The sequence below is a fragment of the Haemaphysalis longicornis genome, unplaced genomic scaffold (assembly GCF_048455015.1).
Source record: "Haemaphysalis longicornis isolate Haplotype H1 unplaced genomic scaffold, Haemaphysalis longicornis Haplotype H1 scaffold_26, whole genome shotgun sequence".
NCBI lineage: Eukaryota > Metazoa > Arthropoda > Arachnida > Ixodida > Ixodidae > Haemaphysalis > Haemaphysalis longicornis.
This window is the reverse complement of record NW_027526319.1, coordinates 3,483,048-3,504,760: the sequence shown is the minus strand read 5'-3', so window position 1 is coordinate 3,504,760 and position 21,713 is coordinate 3,483,048. Positions and strand designations below refer to the sequence as shown.

General features: G+C 44.5%; 1 protein-coding gene across 10 annotated transcripts in view; it reads right to left on the bottom strand.

Moving 5' to 3' along the window:
• The window catches only part of LOC144172809 (uncharacterized), a 140,218-nt gene that overhangs the window by 22,347 nt on the left and 96,158 nt on the right, over nt 1-21,713 (bottom strand). For 9 of the 10 annotated variants that reach the window (XM_077701432.1, XM_077701426.1, XM_077701428.1 and 6 more), the window contains 4 exons: nt 15,178-15,300; nt 6,156-6,314; nt 4,736-4,897; nt 4,008-4,166 (listed from right to left, as the gene is read on the bottom strand). In XM_077701432.1, coding sequence (XP_077557558.1) covers nt 4,008-4,166; nt 4,736-4,897; nt 6,156-6,314; nt 15,178-15,300 — 603 coding nt within the window. The remainder of the gene's footprint in view (nt 1-4,007; nt 4,167-4,735; nt 4,898-6,155; nt 6,315-15,177; nt 15,301-21,713) is intronic. The other variant, XM_077701435.1, reaches the window with a different exon arrangement.

Genomic DNA, 21,713 nt, shown 5'->3' with positions numbered 1-21,713 from the left:
TCGACGATGGACGTATAACATCACGCTTGAGCATGTCAGCGACGTAGTCTTCTATAATCTTCCGCTCATGCGTAGACACACGGTAGGGGCGCCGGCGTACAAGCGACGAGCCATCGATCTCAATCCGGTGTGCGGCCACAGACGTTCGTTTAGCGTGGAGGAATGCACATCAAAAGATGCAACGTGCTTCTTCAATACCTGAAGCAACTTTTCTCTCTGTGTGGTTGTCAGGTCTAGGCTAATGGTAGCAGTAAGAGCTGACAAACCATCCGAAGTAGTGAGACCGCGCATGCCTGAAGACGTTAGGGAGCTAGAGACGACAGAAGCGGGCGCGACATCGACCACTCAACCGATGGTCATGCCCTTTGGTGATAGAATGGGCTCACCCGTGGTGTTGATGATGGCCAAAGCTGCAAGTCCCCGTGAAAAGCGGAGAAGGCACGCCGACATGGCAATTCCTCGAGGAACCAACCGGGTTGACGGCGAGGCCACCACATCCTCGTCAGAAATGCTGCTTGAGAAAACCATCAGGACCTCTTCACTACCGGGTGCCAGAACGTGGTCGGCATGCAAAGTCAAGAACTGATGTCGGGGACTTGGAGCAGAAGAAGGTTCGGTGTTCGTAATGTGAATTGCTGGTTGAGAACAGGAGATATTGGCTGAAGCTGAAGAAACAAAATCCCAACTGAAAATTAGTTCATGAGCACAATCTGGCAGAACCGCAAATTCAATAAGATGTCGATCATCCCCGATGAAAACGAGTGCTGCACAAGTTCCAATAGGCTTTAAAAGATGTCCATTCGCGCTGTATAGTGCCGGGCCAGAGTATGGGGTTCGCACTTTTCGTCAGCGTGAACACAAATCCAAATGCATCACAGAAAGACTGGCCCCGGTGTCCACTAAAGCTTGCATAGACACACCTTCCACTACTACTGGCAAAATATATGATGGGCGCTCTGGAGGAGTTGTGATTAGTTCGACCGATGCAGTTTCCCCTCCATAAACTGCAACATCTAGTTTTCCTATTGGCTGCCGGGGTCACGCACAAAGGGGCGGAGAGGTGACACAAAACGGCGCGGAGGCGTGGGCAAACGGTGTCTCGTCTGATCACGGTAACCGCGGGAAGGGTCGCCCGAATCCTGAGGAGACGGACACCGCTGTCGAGGTGGATACGCACGTTCCCTAGGACCGCAGTTGTAGTAGCGAACGTCGCGTTCTTACGGAGCATACACTCGCTGCTCATCTCGCTGGCGCCGTCGACAGAAGCGTGAGATATGGCCTCGAATACCACTGTAGAAACACACTGGGTGGTTATTAGGCCGAAGATCCTGACGCGGCCGCCAGTTTCTGTAGCCAGTCAGAGCCGGAGGCGGCGAGGAGACGGCTGCAACTCTACCGAGCACGGGCGGAGGCGCAGACATTTCCATGTTTGAGACTGGTGTTCGGCAACCTGCTTCCGCGTAGGACGGCACGTCGAAAATAACTGGGGGCCTATTGCGTGGATTTCCCGTTGTCGACGCCAATTCATTTTTGATAATCTCCCGCAGGTTAGTCGCAGGCTGGGAGCAGCGGTCTTCCTGAGCACAGGGCGCAGCTTGTAGCAGGAGTTCCTCTCGGATTATGCTGCGGATTAAAACACGCAAGTCTCGTTCTGCACGGAGAAGAGCTTGTTTATGAGCTGGCTTGAGGCGCATTGCTTGAAGCTCATCAAGAGGCTGGCATGTGGTCCGTATGTTGCTCACGTCGGATGGGTTTTGCAGCGCAAGTGCATTGAATGCGCACTCTATGATGCCCTTGAGGATATGGCGGACATTGTCAGCCTCCGACATGTCTGGGCTGACCCGACGGCAAAGGGAAAGGACGTCCTGAATGTACGATACGTCCGAGCGCTGCCAGCGGGCTTCAAGCGCACGCTTTGCTCCATTGGAGCGAGCAGATGGCGTGCAGAAAATCCGACGCAGCTTCTCAGTGAAGTCGGCCTAGTCAGATATGCCACCTTGGTTGTTTTGGTACCACGTCTCGGCAACCTTCGTCAAGTAGAACCTGACGGTCTGTAGCTTAAGAGTGTCCTTCCACCCATTAAATTGGCTCATGCAGTTGTACTGCTCAAGCCACTCCTCAACGTCGTCACCGCGGAGGCCAGCGAAGGAAGGAGTTAGGCGGCAGGTCACCATCCATGTCGGGGCAGGAGCGGCGGCATTCTGCGCTCCTTCTCGATCCATCGGGCGGGTTGGGGGTAGCACAAGGCGTCCCTAACGAAGCTCCAGGGGTGCGGCCGGTTCAGGTAGAGGTCGGGGTCGAACGCAACCTCTACTACTTGTAAGGGGAAAGCAGACTGGAACACGGGAACGGTAATTCCAAGGCACGTCTCCTTACTCAGCCCGCAGGGAACCCGGAGACTCGGCAGAACGAGACAAGACGATGATGATAATCCACAAACGATGACTATAATGGGTATGTACAGGTGAGAGATTGGTCCCACTAGCGAATAGCAATTACTTCATTCCACGAGTCTTCTTCATCAGTCAAGACACCAATAAACGCTCACACTATGTATATATATATATATATATATATATATATATATAAATATATATATATATATATATATATATATATATATATATATATATATATATATATATATATATATATATATATATATATAAATATATATATATATATATATATATATATATATATTTATATATATATACCGTACAGGCATACTAAAATGAGCCGGATTCAGAAACCGCAACTGGGACGGACAATACTGCAGTGACCAGAAAAACTCGGCAACTTTCCCCTAAATCAGGGTGGCTAAAAGTAGTTGACATAACGCCGTGAAAAGCTGCCCGAAGATTGTAGTTCGTATCGGAATTCAGCCAGATCCGGCTGTTTCATGGATCAAAATGAGCCAAGTGCATTTACCCAATGCGAGTGTGCTGTTCGCTTAAGTTTTGAGACAGTTTCGTTGGGAGTTTTCGGAAATTTCTTTTGCCTTTTGGAGCTGGCTCATTATGAATTCAGAGGGCAGTTAGGAGATCGGCGAAAGATCTGTCCCCAGATGTCAACGACGAACTGAACGGAAGAAGTGAACGAAATGAAACAGGGATTTTAAACAATGGTTTCATTTCGCCTCTCCCGTTCCTACGAAATAACTCCGGTTATATTTATTTTTTGCTCCCATATGTGCCTATTCAGCACTTAACTTAATAGCCGCCGCTTACAATCCCTGGCAACCCTCTCCTTCCACTCTTAGAGTACGAACCACTTCATTAAGGGCAAGAATAAGATACGAGCAGCCTTCTTGTGAAGCGTTTTGGAAATTCACTGCAAAGCAATGAAGAGCTTGGTTACTTGGTGAGTGCCTTGAGGCGTGGCCAAGATATTTACCCTACGGAAGAATTCGAAAAGAGCAGCTAATTGTGCCAAGAGGACTCACCTGGTCTCCATGCATAATTCTGCTGTTTTTGAGGCTCTGTTGCATATTTTAATGCCTTTCTCACCAAAACTCAGTGGCACAATGGTTGAAAGTCAATTTAAATAAAGTTTCCATAAGAATGAAGCATCAACTTGAGTGTTTCAATTCAATATCAGCCAAACACAAACTTATCACACCAATATTGCTCAAATTCACGGCATAATTCTCAATTACTCGTGGCCATATACTTCCCATATACTTGTGCGCCATATACTATGTAACATATATCGTGTATCACCTTTGACGGCGTTGCATTAAAACTCCGGTACCCAACTTCCGCTTGTTTCTCAAATTCGCATTAGGGGGATCTGGCCCATTTTGAGAAAAGCCGGCTCACATGTTTGTGTGGGTTGTTGTATGCGTGAATGGAAACAAAAAAAGGATGAGTATATAGCGCTCGCATTCAGTGCGCCACTATGAATTTCTTTCGTTCAATCCCACGACAGGGGAAACATGTCAGATGATTGTAATTGTAAATTACAAATCACGCTTTCAGGGGTAAAATGGCAGGGTAGAAAGTTACCTAGGATATCCAACACAGAAGAAAGCAGGCCTTTTGGTTTTTGCGTAGTTGTCGTTGTGGTCGTCGTGGTTGTGCTTGTAGTGTCAGTTGACGTAGTACTGGGCTCGGGTTGAGGCTTTGTCGGAGTACTCTCTTCTGAAGAGGATTTGCCGCTTGGAGCTGCAATTTAAATTGACGTTTCTCGAAAGTTGAAAAGGACATGCAGATTAAAATGTGGCGTCAAAAAACTTTGTAATGACAAAACATTAGGTGTGGGCATGATGGAAATCTTTCAGACATCCGGTCATCCGCCTGAGCTGGTTTGCAGTTCTACATGGGGCCCCCGTCAAGTACATTATCGGATTTTTGACACCAATAAACATTTGTTAAACGCAAATGTCTTTTGCAAGTGGAAGTGTCACTGACTGCAGAAAATATAGACACATTGCCATTCCGTATATTAGGAGCAAGTTTACTTTGTGTACTAGCAATTAAGATTTGCTCCGTGCAATTATTCCGTGTTAAAAACGTACATATAGTTCAAGGAAGCAGCTGAAAGTATAACAACTTTCTATAATAGTTAATACAGGGACTCAGGAGCTCAAAATACAGCCATACGTAAAACCTATCACATCCATCCGGGTCTGGGACGTGCACATTACGTCTTTTGTTATGCAGCAACTGTAAACAACTACTAAAGGTTCTTGCATGCAAATTGCAGCCAGACTTCGGAATCAACACTGCGTTACCTAGGACATCCAGCACACCAGACAGAAGACCCTGTGGTTTCTTTGTAGTCGTTGTAGTTGTGGTTGTCGTTGTTGTCTCAACTTCCGGCCTCGGCGTTGTGCTAGGTTCAGGCTGTGGCTCCGTTGGTGTGGTTTCTTCTGGAGAAGACTGGTCACTTGGAGCTGAATACGGAAAAAAAACTCTGAATAACCGAACCGCTAAGAGTCTGAGCGCATATGGCATGTAGTCCGTCTCTTTTCTCCTCAAAAATAGGCCTTTCATAATTGTACTCAACCACAAAATTGAAGTCAAAATTGCTTTCGGTGTGGTATGGGAACCCCAAACATCCCAAAAAGTCTTTCCAGTGATATTATAGGGCGAATAGTCTTCCGGTCATCTCCTTGTGTTGCTTGCTTCGAAGTTTCTTAATTGAAACTTTAGGGTAATGAGAGGCGGTGTACTGGTCCCCGCAATTTTACATGAAATCTAATGGAACAAAGTGCTATATAATTTCACTCCTAAATACACTATCTCGGTTAGTTGGTAGTTCTTTCGTGTAAAAAGTACCTAGGTGACCATCCTTTCTCGATGAAGTTAAAATTTTCGAAACATCGTGCCGTGTTTTGTACTGACGTCGGCAGCATCGCATCTAAGGAAGAGTAGAGTTGATAAAGAGGCCGGCAAGTTCAGACTTACTCTAGGCACGCGTCTCCATCTTTCTAGCTTAAAAAACTTGTTTGTTGCACACAGCTCTGTTTGCGCAACCACCGTGCACGCTAAATGCTTCAATAGCAGCGATAAATACCAACAATCAAGACAATACGTATCGTACTCTCGAATTGGTTGCGAAAGCCGAGATTCTGAACGAAATCAATGAGGGGAGCGTGTTGCTGACTGATAGCAGTAGTGTTCTAGTGCTTCATCTTTATTTGGGATTTTCTTTAATTCGAAGTGTTTTACTTGTCCTCTTGGACTTCGTTTAAAGGGCGTCGACTAAACTAACAAACTGCAGCTTTTTTACTAAGGGCATGTTTACTTTTGGTAATATCTGTTAAAATTTCAAATGTAGAATCATTACGATTTCAATAAAGAAAGTTCTCCTTGCAGAGTACAACAGTTCAAACCATGTTAACGCCTCGTAATAAACAAAAGGGGGACTTCGGTGCAAGAAACATATTCGCAAGTACTGCATAATATGACTAGCACAATTCCTGTTCACTGTGAATATATTTGCGTGCATGTATGTGCGCACACCAACACACACACACACGCACGCACGCACACACACACACACACACCATAAACTGGGCATGCCGTATGTCTCTCGGCGTAAACGGGTAAGTAGAGCGTACGTCGGATTTTTGTAGCAACTGACAAAGGGACCAAAAGAGTCACGTGGAAATGATTTTCCGGCGAATTGGGTTCAAAAGAAAGGTTTACCTAGGAAGTCTAGCACACCAGAGAGAAGACCCTGTGGCTTCTTTGTAGTCGTTGTAGTTGTGGTTGTCGTGGTTGTAGACTCAGGCCTCGGCGTTGTGCTGGGCTCAGGCTCCGGCTCCGTTGGAGCGGTTTCTTCTAGAGAAGACTGGTCACTTGGACCTGAGTACGGAAAGAAAACTCGGAATAAATGAGCTGCTAAGAATCCTAAAGCCCTGGGTAACTTTCTATCTTTCTCAGCAATAACTGGAAGTCAGGAATTTTAGGGGGTACCGAAAGTGGAGAAAATTTATTCTTGGCGTGACATGTGAACCCACAACCTTAACACAACGCGCCCCATGATCTCCACAGTGATAGAGGGGAGCGTCCGAATATCTTTCAATATCCTCGTGCACTTGTTTGAATGTAAGTGTTCTCGTTGTGTTCACGGAAGGTAACCAGATCTCTTCCGACATTTTGGGATGAAGGGTATATTAATTTCACCATGGCGCGGGAGACACGAGAGGCTACGCTGTGACAGAATCAGTCCACTGGTGATCAATCCATGTATTTTCTGAAAAATAGCCTCTGCCCGAGCGTATATTTTATCACATTCTGGACGTCTGAGTATTGCTTACAAGAATGTGATTGTGGTACGAGTGGTTAATCTTGCAACGAGGCATTTGGAACTTTCAACTTTTTCAGTTCTATAAATTGAGAGAACCTTCATTTATTTACACCCCTAAAATCTAAACATAATGTGTAGAAACTTTCTAATCACCATCGCGGCACCGATGCGAATATCATCATAGGGGCCCATAATCTCTCCTGAGCAGCTCTCGCTCGAGCTGCTTCATCTTCCATCTTGTTCCGCCATCTTGTTAATAGAACCACCATCGCACCACCGGGACGTCTCGGCCCTTGGTCTCTCCTCTTATTTTAAATGGTGCCGATTAACCCGGGAAGAAGGCCCTCCTGAGATTCGGAGTCTTCCGAACCTCGGCCTTTTGGAGAAGGAGGACCCATTGATACCCACGGCGGACCGGGGTGATGGACTTAACCGGTGGTGGTACGGGAAAAGGACCGAGGCGATGGGCGAACTATACGACGACGGATCCTCACCTCCGACGATTCCCTCGATGGGCGGCGATTCCTTGAACGGTGAGGGGAATGCTACCGCTGATCGCGCAACGCAAGACGCATTAACATTGATGTGTGATCAGAGTATTCTTGAGAATATAATGCGCCTTAACGATCTTACGACGAAACGAGAAAAGGAGCGGATAATAGCTCGAACACTGTGCAAAGAAGCAAGAGCAACATTTGCCCTCTCAATGACGAGCAGTGGTGTTAGTGATGTGTTGACAACCTTTCTGCACGATTTACAAAAAATCAAGCTAGGTTGAGATTGCTCAACGAAGAAATCGAACCATTTGTCGACATTGAGCATAGAGACCAGGAATTCGCTACCAACATCGAATACAAAGACGAAATATTTCACGTTATGTGCCGAATATATTACCAATTGAAAGGCAGAAAATATGACGTCCTGAAGCAAAGCCAGATCTTCGAGTAATTACATTTATCAAAAAGCCTCAGAGAATTTTTGACAACGAAAGAACGATTCTATGACCTAGATTATATGAAGAACTCCCGAGAAGCCTCGATGACACAAAATCCGCATGCGTCACAGCTCCTACCGCACGTAGAGCGTGATAATGCGACAGCTTTGTTGGCTGAATGTAATTGTCAGGCAGAAGACGCCTTGCTATCGTGTGCCATTCAAGAGACAGCCGACGTGAGCGCAAGCAAATCGACTCTCTTGACGTCGGCACAAGCTTTGTATCGGGGTTGCTTCCAAACTGAGATTACGGATGTACCACCTGGAGAACCAAAAGTGAAGAATGAGAGACAAGTTTTGGCAACTAAAAGACAATCGATAGTCGGCGCTGAAGAGCGTGGTTCTGACCATCATGAGAGTAATCCCAAGAGGATTGCTGATGCATGCATACTGCAACACAGACGAAGAGTTTTCGGCAAGCGCCCTTTTAAGACACGGAATGCATCATGCAATGACGGTCCAACCAGGAGATTGCAAACATCCAGAAAGAAGCATCAAGGAGCGAAGAAGGTGTTTTCAGGACAAGATGTGTATAAATTGGTTGACTGCACATCCGAGTTCAGAGGCATCGAAGATCTACTTCGAATTTCCGCCTGGCTACGTCGTGTGCACCGAATCTACCGGTTTGGGCTACGAAGACGGCCTCTGCTGCACCTTCGCCTACCGATTGCCTCAGAGTATCAAGAACGAACGATATTAATGCATCTACTGGACGCGAACTAACCAAGGCAACTTTGTGGGCGGGGAAAATGGGGCTGGGGAAGATGTAGAAACTTTCTAATCGTCATCGCGGCACCGATGCGAATATCATCATCGGGGCCCGTAATCTCTCGTGCGCAGCTCTCCCTCGAGCTGCTTCATCTTCCATCTTGTTCCGCCATCTTGTTAATAGAACCACCATTGCACCACCGGGACGTCTCGGCCCTTGGTCTCTCATAGTACTTTAAATTATGTTTCGCAACATGTTCCACAAGGCAGTGCCTGCGGCAAAACACATAGATATGAGTGACCGTGGCGAAAGAGCAATACTGGCGGACAACAACAGGATCTACAGGTAGCCAATGAGACTGCTTGAGCGAAAAAGCGGGACCATATAGATGGTTAGAGAGCTAAGCACGGCTGGTTTGATGTGCAAAAAACGTACGGCAAGCGTCGGGTTTCGGACTTCTGACATCGGTGTAGTTCGTTCACATCGGTTAGAGATTAAAGTTCTCGGCGAAAATCCGCGGATCAGCGATAATCAGCGCATTTTTATTTGATTACCAATCGATGACACTAAATCACGTCTGCTGCTTGGATCAAGGCCAACATTTCGCAGTGAAGCTCCGCTAGGGCGCACGTCTTGTTGAACATATACAAATCTTTGGCACCTAAAAATCAGCCTATATCTGTTCAGACACCGTTTTTAGCTTACATTGAGTTGCTTTAGGTTGATATTGTAAAACGAAACTAAACGTGCGTTATTTACTTTATAAAGCCGGCGTCCTAGCTTACGTGTCAACATTCGACCTTGCACGCCCTCGATGTCCTGATTCCGAAACATTGAGATGATGCGTAAGAACTGCGCCATGAGTCATAGTACTTCGAAATTTTGTTTTCTATGTCGCACGCGTCTACACCCGCTGGATTGGTGAAGGTGTTCTTCAAAGTGCTATACTGCCTCTAATAAGCAAATATTCTCAAAACAGGTTGCAATAGAAGCGCCCCTGACACATTGGTTTTGTTTGACCAAGTACACTTCGACTATCAAATTATTTTTGTAAAGCGTTTCCTAATACATCGAAAACCGAAGAAAGAAGACTCTTCGGTTTACTTGTGGCGGTCGGTATTGTTGTTCAGGTAATGGTTTTTGTACCTTCTGACGAGGTTGTTGTGTTCGGCTCAGGTTCGGGTGTCGTTTGGATGTCATCGATGGAAGACGACTTCTCCCTCGGAACTTGAAATTATGATGACGTTTTCTGAGAATCAGAGAAACCGAATGTGCTGTGTCTAGCACGGACGCTCTATCTAGAGGTGTAGAGGAGCAACACAAATCGTTTGTATCTAGGTGTAGGTTTGACACAGGATAACAAAAACTGCAACAGCAAATTTATGCAGTGTTGGATCCCTCAATCATGGATTTTGCCATCTAGTTATAAATAATACCGCTTTCTACCAATAAACAATAACGGTATTCTACCTTTAAAATGGCTGGGAAAAACTTTCACACCAAGGAAATTAGTGAGAAATTAACTGGGTATTCGGGTCTGCCTTTCTGCAAAATACTGAATTGCATCACACCAGTAACACATGCGAACACACGCATACACACACACACACATATATATATAAATATATATATATATATATATATATATATATATATATATATAGGGAGCAGTTGAACTTTTTGAAGATGGTAAAGAACACAAGCAAAGAAAACTTCGCTGAAACGTTGGGAACAGTCGTGCTTTTACCTTGTTCAAAGTTTTCTTTTCCTATATGTATATATATATATATATATATATATATATATATATATATATATATATATATATATATATATATATATAAAAAGATAAGAACAACTTCGCGGTTAACTTGTTTATTATAAATTAGTCCAACAGTTTCGCAAGTGGAACTTCCTTCCTCAGGGACAATCCCACAATAAACGCAGAACACAGAACACACTTAAGCACACTGCATGCGAGGGAGTCTCTCTTCCTCTCCCGCTTCAAGGAGGGGAATACGCCAGAGAATGTAACAAATTCGGTAACAACACGGCACTTACGGGGCTTGGTGCTGAGTGGGAGAGGATAAAAACTAGGGGGGAAAAAAGAAAAAAAGGAAAGGCGGTGGTTTTATTGAGAAAACGGTGCGGGTGGGGAAAGGTTGCGGAAGCAAAGTTTCGTATCGGCCCGCTGCGGCTGGGATGAAAGAGAACTGACAAACAAAATTCAGACAACGCATGTGCACAAATGGGAAGAGCGGGGCGGTGGTGTAGTAACCAAACACGTGGTCTTGACCCGGCATTTTTTCCGTGGGTTAACCCAGGACAGACCATTAAACAGAGAGGCATTGCTTTTACCAAGAAACCGGTGATAATTCTACTTTGTTTGTCCTTTAAAGGGCCGCGACATGGCGACAGAGAAAGGCACTAGCGGCAGCCAGCGGCGAGCCGCACAGCGGTCGGACCGCGCGGAAGACAGGGATCACTTTACACAGGGGCGCGGCGAGTTCGGAGAGGGCGACGAGTGCCTCGTCCGTCCTCGGCGGCAGCGTAGAGCAATGTAAAGGCACACATACGGCGCGACAAGCGTAAAGTTCAATGGAGGGCCGATACAAAAAACCACCGCTATTTCTTAATAGAACGCGTCAATTTCAAGGTACGGCGAGACTGGCACTGCCGTTCAACGTCACCTACGTCTCTTTTCTTACTCTTCTTAGTTGTCCAACGTGAACAGCATTTATCGCGCAGCACGTCCAGTGCGGGGTTAGGCGGATTTTGCGCCCGTTGTCTGAGCTAATGGTGGGTGGTGCTGAATAATTAAAAAAAACCCTTATATGAAGGGGGAAGGGGGTGGAAAAATGTGCATCCACGTCCTGTTGTTAATCAACGTCCGTTGTCCTCCGGAGGCACGACAAGCTGCCTGCGCTCTCGTTGATACCATGAGTCAGCGTTTTGAACTTATAAGTAAGATACGATTATTTCTGTTCGCGGTCCCGTTTAGTGTAAAAACCAGTCTCTAGCAGAGTGACATTAATTTGGTCGAATGAATGTCCCGGCAAGCTGACATGTCTTGAAATGGACAAGTTCGGTTGTGTTTTAGCGTGGGAACGGTGGTTGTTAAAGCGTTTACGGAAGGCGGTTTCTGTTTGTCCGATGTACTGCATGCCACAGATGTCACAGTAAATGATGTAGACGATATTATGGCTGTCACAGTTTAGATACGCATTTATTTTGAATACGTAATCTGAGGAGCTGCCTTTAGCAGTAGTGGTGGTTGTCATGTGTGAACAGAACTTACAACGCATTTTCTTGCATGGCTGGCATCCCCGTTGAGTGCCCTCAAAGGTAGTCGCCTTGGCTCTGACTATATATCTTTCAGGTTTTTTCCGCAACGATAAACAACTCGGGGGGCTTTTGGAAAATTGAAGATAGCCGGCTACTTTGTTGCAGAATATTAAAATGTCTCGAAAAAATGTTATTAAGTTTAGGCAACGCAGATGAGTGGGTGAGGACAAGATTTGTCTGGCTTCCTTCATTCCTGGGATTGCCTCCATGTAGAATTTCCTCGCGATTTAGATTACGAGCTCTCTTGATGGAGTCATCGACCACTGCTGCTGGGTACTTTTGACGAATGAGGGCATTTTGAGTTGTTGGGAATTGTGGTCAAATTCGGCGTTTTCAGAGCACATTCTGCGGTATTTGTGAGCCTGGGAATAGGGAATGCTCATCTTGCAATGCCGTGGATGGTCGCTTTCAGAGTGCAGACACTGCTGGCGATCTGTGGGTTTTCTATATAGGGCTGTGAACGCGATCGTGCACTCTACATGAATGGTGACGTCGAGAAAGTTTACCGATGACCTAGAGATATTATGCGTAAAAGATATAGAAGGGCGGACCGCGTTGAAATCTGAAATGAACTTATGCAAGTTTGCCTCGTCATGCGGCCAGACAAAAAAGATGTCATCCAGGAATCGCTTGCAAATGAGCGGTTGAACGGGTTGAGCTTCCAAGATGTGTCCCTCGAGTGCCGCCATGAACAAGTTCGCGTAATTCGGTGCCATTTTTGAGCTCTTAGCTGTGCCGCTAATTTGAAGGAAATGTTTGTTTTCGAACTGGAAATAATTGTAGCCAAGCACCAGGTCGAGTAGGGTAGTAAGGGCATGCTCATTAATCTCTAGTGCCAGATCAGCGTTTCACTGTATACCTGACGCCGTCTGAATGGGGGATATTGGTGTACAGCGATGAGACATCCATAGTAACCAGAAAGCTGCGAGGGGGGATTACCAGTCCAGACATCTTTCTCAAAAAATGATTTGTGTCCTTGATATAGGCCGGAATTGTGGGAACTGCGTTGTTTAAAATAAAATCGAGAAAGCTTGTCTTTCCGAGGTTTGCTTGACTGCCAATTCTTATAAGATATATATATATATATATATATATATATATATATATATATATAGCGGATCAGAATAGAAATGAGGGGCTCGTTGAAATAAGACAGAAAAAATAGTTGGCAGTTAAGAAACATTCGGAAAGCAAAGGGAAGGATGTGGTAGGTGATTGAAACAATTTGGAAAGAAAGAAAGAAAGTGGAGAAAAACTGCCCGCCAGGTGGAATACGAACCCACGACCTTCAGAACCCACACCTCCACTTTCTTTCTTTCTTTTCAAATGTTTTATCTCTTTCAATCACCTAACACATCCTCCCCTTTGCTTTCCGAAGGTTTTCTTGACTACCAACTCTTATTTCTATATATATATATATATATATATATATATATATATATATATATATATATATATATATATATATATATATATATATATATATATATACACATGTATCGCACAGGTTAAGGATCCCCAAATAGTTCACGTTAATCAGACCCCTGCACTACGCCACGCCATTTCTAGCCTGGTGCACCTTTCGCGTGTTAAACCCTAACGATATTCTATGCCCTTTATCCGCGTTTACACTTTCTATGGTTCTTTGACACCTCCGCCCATGGTTTCATTGCATGGCCAACCACCTTTCGTTTTCACCTCTTCTCCCTCGAAGTATCGTCTTGTATACTAGTGCGATTTCAAACTGTACTCACGTCTAATAGAAAGAAGTTGACTGGCTGAAACAATTGTCAGTAGTAAACTCCGTTGTTACAGTTTTCCACGGCTGTCCCATATATATATATATATATATATATATATATATATATATATATATATATATCAGACAGACTAAGAGTTGACAGTCAAGAAAACCTCGGAAAGCAAAGGGGGAAGGCGGCAGGTCATAGAAACAGATGAAGAATTTTTTGAGTCGGAAAGAAAGTGGTGGAAAAATGCTCGCCGCGTGGAATCAAAACCCACGACCTCCAGAATATCGGTTTGGTGCGATGACCACTACGCTACCGGCGGGGCTGTTTCCCCACCACTTGCTCCGGTATTTATGTTAAGGTTTTTTTTTGTTTTCTGCACTTTGGGGCAGCAGCCAGTACCACTCGGACTACTCGGGGTGAGGGGACTTTCTTTTTAACCCCCGGGCCGTGACTCGAGTGTCTACGACACGTCGAGAGTGGTCGACCAGCGGTGAACCCTTTTAAGCTACCTTTGGCACCAAGACTGCCAGCACAGAGGCCCTCGCTATGCATGTAGCGAATCAGAAATGGAAAATGAGGGGCTCGGTGAAATAAGATAAAATAACGGTTGGCAGTCAAGAAAACCTCGGAAAGCAAAGGGGGGGGGGTGCGGTAGGTCATAGGTAATGGAAACAGATGAAGAATTTTTTGAGTAAGAAAGAAAGTGGTGAAATAACTAATAATACCGCTTTCTTTCTGACTCAAAAAATTTTACATCTCTTTCTATGACCTACCGCAATCCCCCCTTTGCTTTCCGATGTTTTATTGGCTGCCAACCATTATGCTGTGTTATTTCACCGAACCCATCATTTCCCATCTCCGTTTCGCTATATATATATATATATATATATATATATATATATATATATATTGAGCGTTGTCGGGGATCTCCACAGATTTGGGGCACACCCACTCAAGGGGACAGTTCCATCTGATTGTGCAGCTGACGACGAGAGTACAGGGTGAGTCACCACCGCGGTGTCGTCATCGGACTACCGATCCATTTGCCCCTCTAAGTGCTATATGCTCCCATTTCATAATCCCGCATTGCTATATATATATATATATATATATATATATATATAGCAGACAAGTAGTTCCGGACTACCGTAGTAATAAGAAAAACTTGGGTGCAGATAGTTGGAGAACACTGCCAGTTTCTGAAGAAGTAGGGGATTTCTTCGTGAGAAACAGGATGATGCCTCACAAAAAAAGTTCGGACTTTTCGCAATCTTCGGCATAATGAAATATAAACTCCTCGGCAGTGTTCTCCAAGTATATGCACCCAAACGTTTACACCCACACACATATCTATATATATATATATATATATATATATATATATATATATATATTGTCGGCCAAAGAACCTAGGAGGGAGGCGAAAGTATGGAATAACCCGGGTACAAATTTCCTCGGTCATTATACGTGGGACCAGGTTCGCCGGATTGACTTCTAGCTTTCTATGAAAAAAATTCTGAAGGGGTGGCATTGTACTTTGATTGTCAACTTTCGGAGGTTGTATTAAACCCGTAGTTTGTTACCAGGGAAAGCCAAGAGACAACAGGCAATACAACAGACCTTTCTGGTTCTGTGTTTCAGTCGTTGTGGTTGTGGTCGTCCCTTCCGGCTTTGTAGTTGGGCTTTGGTCGGGCGCTGACTCAGTTGGGGCGCTGTCCTGGTCAGAAGGCTGATCACTGGGAGCTGCATTTCAGCACAATGGGGCAATGCACGTCTGCGGCAGCAATAAATCTCGCCACAGCTTTTTGATAGAGAAAGTATTTATTCACAAGAATGCGCGTTCATCATCAACCCTATCGAGATGCATATCTCATCAGCAATCGTTGTGTCTTGAAAGAATAGCATAAGTGAGAAAATGACGCCGTTGTTAATGAAACCATGACAACCTTGCGAAATTATTAGTTCCGAGCAAGGTTATAGGCATCAAAATTCTTTAGGGTGGTACGCGAAGGCTTGATATAATGAAAAAAGGTGTTACAGGCATCAAAATTCTTTAGGGTGGTACGCGAAGGCTTGATATAATGAAAAAAGGTATTTTTCGGCATTAACAAGAGAACACAAAAACCCCCGAACGGGCTCTCTAGACATCCAAACTGTAACAATTGCTTAGGAACCTCGAAGAATGCACCATGTGTGTTCTATTTCCTTGCTGCAGTGCGCGTTTGAAATAAACATTAATTCGACCAAAAGCGTACTTCTTAAATTTCGCCTTCTGGTTGCGGTCGTACTCGTAATGTAATAGTGTTGTCGCTGTATGTGAAGGAATAACCTAGGGGCATACCATTTTCTGGATACAGATTAATTCGTGTTGCCAACGGAAATTTAGGCAACACTTATTGTGCCGCCGACGTCTACGGAAGCCTTCTGTTGTATTCGCCACTCCACCCTTCATAAATAATGCACAGGGGCGCAGTCGCAAGCCTTGCGGTCAAAGTGTCTTATTTAGAGTTGAATACACTTCCGACTCCGTCCTCATTGGCATCGAGCAAAACGTATTGTTTGGAACAGAACCACAATAAAAAGTGTGGCTTCGTAGTCTCAAGTATCCATTGGCGGCCAGGGGTAGTGGGCATTGAAAAGATGGGGGAGTCAGAGATGGCAATTAGGAGAGCGTGGAATCAACAAAATAATTTCACCAGGAAAACTCGAAGAAATAGACAACACCTACTGAGTCTAAATCATCCACGGTATTTGCATTAAGAAAGACTTTAATTGTTCAGGAGTGAACGGCTAGAAAGTAGTGCTAATTGTGGAAGACAAAATGAAATAGTTTGGAACGGAACAAGTAAACCCTAATCAGCAAGTACATAATTTGTTTTCTTCCTTGGGGGTTCGTCGTAACAACCTGTTCTTGATATTAAAGATGATAGCCTTTTTTAGCTTACCTAAACACAAAACTATCGGCCTGACTGTATCTATCCGCCCCACCCTGACATTTCCAGGGAAGAACAAACTACCCGGCGGTTCATACAATCCGGCTCTTTCCCACATCACGCGCGTCTTCACTTACTGCACCAGAATTGCTACCATGCTGAATACAAATTTTACCCAGAAGCAGGACCACTGCGCCACATAGTCGGGTGGTGCGACTTTAGCCGTCAGCACCCTCCTGTCTTCCCATCAACTAGCCAACAAGAGCACTGGCAGATGCTGCTGTCTAGCCCCTTTCTGTCCACCCAGCTTTAGCTGATGGAGACAGCAAAGGCGTCGCACACTGCATATACGCCCGAGGGAAGAAAGAACCGCTCCCCTGGGCCGCCCTCTAGGCCGTTCAGAAATCTCAATAAAATTATTACCTTCTCCTCCCTCTTTCTCTCGATTCAGCCGCAAGTAAAAAAGTTGAGAACATTTTTGAAATATACCTTTACATAGGCAAAACACTTCCAAACTACGAAGTCTAGCGGCAATATAAATCATCCTTACCAATGTTCAGCACAAAGAACACTTTAGACATATCCGAGGCAAACATCGCTGCACAAGTGATCTCGCCAGGGTTCTTGTTACCAATGCATAACTGCGTGTTCTTTCCAATATAAAATCAAAACTAGAAGAAAAATGTTCTCGGTTAAAAATACAAAATGCGGTCAGGGCGGTGTTCCCAGAAGTCTAACAGTTATAAAAGGCAGCACTAAATGGCCCACGGGGAGTGGAACGAGGAAAAGTTGAAATGGGTTCAGCAAAGCTCTCCTCTGTTTAAGGAGAAGGGAGGGAGTGAGACTGAAGAAGAAAAGTGTGAGAGGTGGGCGGTAAAAGAGAGGGAGGCATTTAGGTGGGAAGGGCGGCTGAGAGCTACCGTATTTGACGGCATTTGCACCCCACTGAGAAAATTCTACGAAAATATTTTTATATTCAATTTCTTGTGGCTGAGTATTGGGCCCTCTGGTAATGCGATTTCCAGACGCAGACAGTGCTGTAGTAACATCGCGCCTTCAAAATATACGTCAAAGCAGTCTCAGAGTCCATGTAGCTTAAAGAATTGCATTCTTTGTCGCAGTGAATGATGAATTCGTAGCAAATGCTGTGATGTACCTCGACAACGCGCTAAATCAATCTCGTGCCGAAAAACTCTTGCTGGCCGGCTGAGACCTAGAGGTCTTCATGCGCCGGTTTCCGTAGCTATTATGTACAGAGTGACATGCCTGCGCTCTCTTGTCGAATATTTATTTTTTCTGGACTGATCACTAACACCAACTCCTACTTGCTGTATCATCGCCTTAATATAAGAGTGTGTTAGGCCAAGATTTCTCAAGGAAGAAAGCCGGGTGTGAAGTCTCGTCCATGTATGCAGATGGGCACCCTATCACACTATGGTTGCTTACTTGGTTTAACACAACAAGTAGCCTTTGCAACCTGCACATTGTAGGCCTACTGGGTCTAAAAGAAGTTTTGTACAGTGCAAAACTTTTGTCCGGCGTCATTCTTCTTGCCGCGTGTTCGGGTTGTTGGGTAGACAAGTTTGCCTTAGAGTTGTCTTGATTAATTAATTTTCTCTTAGTACGAGATTGTAATTTCTAGGTGCTATACATAGCGCCTGTTTTCGTGACAAATTTTATGGGTTTATCTGCTCATTCAAATGTGGCTCCAATAACTGAAAAAACGATTTGTAACTGGGCTAAGAATGTTTACCAGCCTCGCAATGGTCCGCTGTTTGTCCCAGCCAATCAGGGCTATGGCTACTTGGGAACAAGTTGCAATTGCCAATTCATAACCTCTTAGAGCACTCGTCGAGGTTTGGATGCTGGTGTACTTATTGAAGAAAGAGGAGGTTCCTTGGTAAATCGGTGGTTATATTTTTTAGGAGGTGCCAAGAAAGCAGCATGAAAATAGTGACAATTACATTTCCCCGAACTTCGAGTCTACCTACCCCTTCAATACAGTGTCCTGCAGTATTACACTTGCCTTGAGAGCATCAGGAATGTAGTTGTTTATAATTTAAAAGCGGCCCATTTTGGGCGCGTGTTAGCAGGAAAGCATGAATTACAAGGCAAAGCTGTGTATAGCCACTCTTCGAGTGTGGCTGATATTTGTCTGTTTACATATTTCATCGAAAAGACAGAAAACACCTCCAGCTTTTGGCGCACGCTCTGTAACTCTCCATCAATACTAGGTATCTTAGAAATGTCCTGCTCATATTGGCCGCTAAAACAATTCGATCATTACACCGAGTTTTATGTCGTAGTCACCATCAGTTCATAATTATATTTTGAATACATGCAATATACTTTGAAAAACAGTTACAGAACACGGTTTTAACTCTTTTTTTCATAAATACTGCAAAACAAAATATATTATAATTCCCCCTGAAAATACTGTATTATCGCAAGTTTTATTTACTTCTCCAAATTAGTTAGTTCGAAGAGATGTTGTAAGCGCCATACCATTCCCGTGTGCTATTATTACGACTTACCTACGAGGCGGGAACGAACATCTGCATGTTTGTTGTTAAATAAAACGCTACTCATTTCAAGTTTTATTCAGCTAGTAAACTAGGAAACATGCTAGATTGAAAGCTACAAACTTTGTTTTGTTTTCGCGCACGTATGCATTAGCTGAGCTAAAATGCCCAACAGATTCGCCGCTCGTCCTTCACACACGTTTTGGGTTGAAAAACTTTTAAAGCTAATTTTGCGCTTACATATCCTCTTTACATGTAATCAGCATGCTCCTGTGCTTTTTCCATCTATCTTGCCTAAGCTTCACCATTGATTCAACATTCTCTACTAGTATGCGACCTTATAGTGAACTATAACCAGTACTATGTATTGTGTTTGCTGTGGCTGGGTGGCTAAGTCATTGGGTAGATGAGCGCAAGGTGTGTTACTTGTCGTATTCCTGGCAGTGAAGGCTGTTTTACCGTGGAGGTAAGCGAACATGAAAAACCTTGTTTTTATGAAACTTGGCAGAACTTGGAATGCCAACCGGTGGTATAAATCATTCTATAGCCACCGCCTCAGCAAGTTACCTCCTTGGTAAGTGTTTAGAAGTGTTTAGTGTTTACGTAAGTATTTAAAACCACCTTCTTTCACTTTAAATTAATTATACATTTCGGAATATGTGCCCATTGCTAGGTGCACACCGAATTTACAGTTTTGTCCCTTTCACTTCAGTGTTGTGAACCTCATTCTTTTAGTGTTGCTTCTGCGAGCCTAACACCTATTTAAAATTTAGAAAAGCTATAAAAACACAATAAAAGTGATAACGCTTTCGTTCGTTTATTGACGTTATTCTTGAAGTAGACCCTATAAAAAGTAAAGAATATTTTATATATTCTGTCCTACTTCCGCTGGCTTAATATGCTATGTAATATATCACGCAGTCAGTTGCGGAACTGAGACCCTCGCAGTTTGTAGGGATTGTTTGAGGCCACACCTTCTAGCTCCCTATTAAAAAGGTAATTCCAGAAGCATTTCGTATGGCGTGAACGTCTGTTAGTCTGGTTTGTGGCTTTAACCGTTCTCTTAAACCACACACTTCATTCCGGGGCTACGTCTTAACTATCAGCCTTCTTGCTGAAAGCGTTTACTTGTAAGTGACAAATGCCCCTCGCCATAACCCTACCTAAATAAAACATGGCGAAGACAGAGCAGAAAACACAGAGAAGATGGCCTTGCGGTAAACGAATAACAGAGGCTTTACAAATAGGACACCCTTAAATGACGCCTGCAACCTTACTTTTGTCATTTTGATTACCCCAAATGTTTTAGGAGCATGCTCAGTGATCCCATTAAGTGCTGAAATGAAGTTTCCGCGAAGGTCCCAAACGAAACATTATGTATACCCGCACATAAGAAAAGTCCGGCACGTACAGTCACATTTTTTTTTGTTTCGTCTACTTGCTTCCATGTTACGATTTTGGTTTAGTCTCAAAGTGACGCATTTAGCGTGATGAAAAGATGTTCTCAGAAAGGCGTACAGCAAGGTGGTACTGAAAGCATGTAATCCTAGCTTGAATTTCTGGCACCCAAAGAATTAATGGTTACTCGTAAGGCCATTAGCCCGTAACATTCGTCTTGGGTAAGGAAGGAGAAGAAGCGCCGTGCTGTTGGGGCCACAAACATTGCTTAAGCTGCAGAGGTACTCTGATTTTGTCATGGCATCCAAGGGCGACAAAATGTTTGCATGCATCCTCAGGGCGCAACCAGACTTCTTTCACGATAAAAGGTTCCTGAGCAGGCACCAGGAATACGGGCACACGCGGGATAGGAGAGCTGGATATCTCCTTTGAGCACCACGGTAGCCGCAACGTTAATTGAGGTGGATACTCTAGTGGGGTGGACGGGTCTTCACCAGTACATGTCATTTGTGGGTCCGTCACCTTTGCACTCCAGTCCCACCTACGGTGTAAAAGTTTTTGATCGTACCCAGGCGCACTCCCTCACACCACCCAGAGTCGCCACACATTCTCTGGGACGCGTAATGTACTAGCATGCCTCCCGGCAGCAGGGAGGCTGATTTATTTGTTGTTAGCCATGGTTGACAGTGGTCTGCCCAAGGGGAGGGCCCGAAGGGGGGTTAACTGAGAAAAAGGTTCCGAGGTTTTATAACAGCGAGTTTTACCGAAAACAAGCCTCCTCGTTTGAGCCTTCGAGCTAGGGTTATACCGAAGATATGTGTGCCCTCATCCAATGTTGCAAGAGGGATTTATGCGCAATCGTATAGTTATACTTATGGCTTGAGGGCCATATCGGATGTTAAGGGCACGATGCGTGCCTCGCTGGTAGGCGGCCCCTTGGCAGGAAGGACCACCAATGTCGCGGAAGTGGTTTATAGACACTTAAGGCCCGAGAAAGCTATATTAGGAGTTTGAAGCGCTCAAGTGACTTGAACGCACCTTCACCTGGAGTCGGCTATTGGAGGTTTCTCAATTTTACTCATGTGCGCAATGATGTAAGGCAAATAGTTGTACATATTCTTCAAATATTGTTATCGTTTAAACGTCTAAAACTTGTCAATTGGGCCAAAGCATGATAACTCCACTAACGCCCTACTGAGTCGACTACCAAACCAGTAAGAGCCCCGACTATTTGGTTCTTAATCGCGACAGGAAGCGGAGGAATAAACACGTTGAAATATTACTGTCATTCATCATGAACACT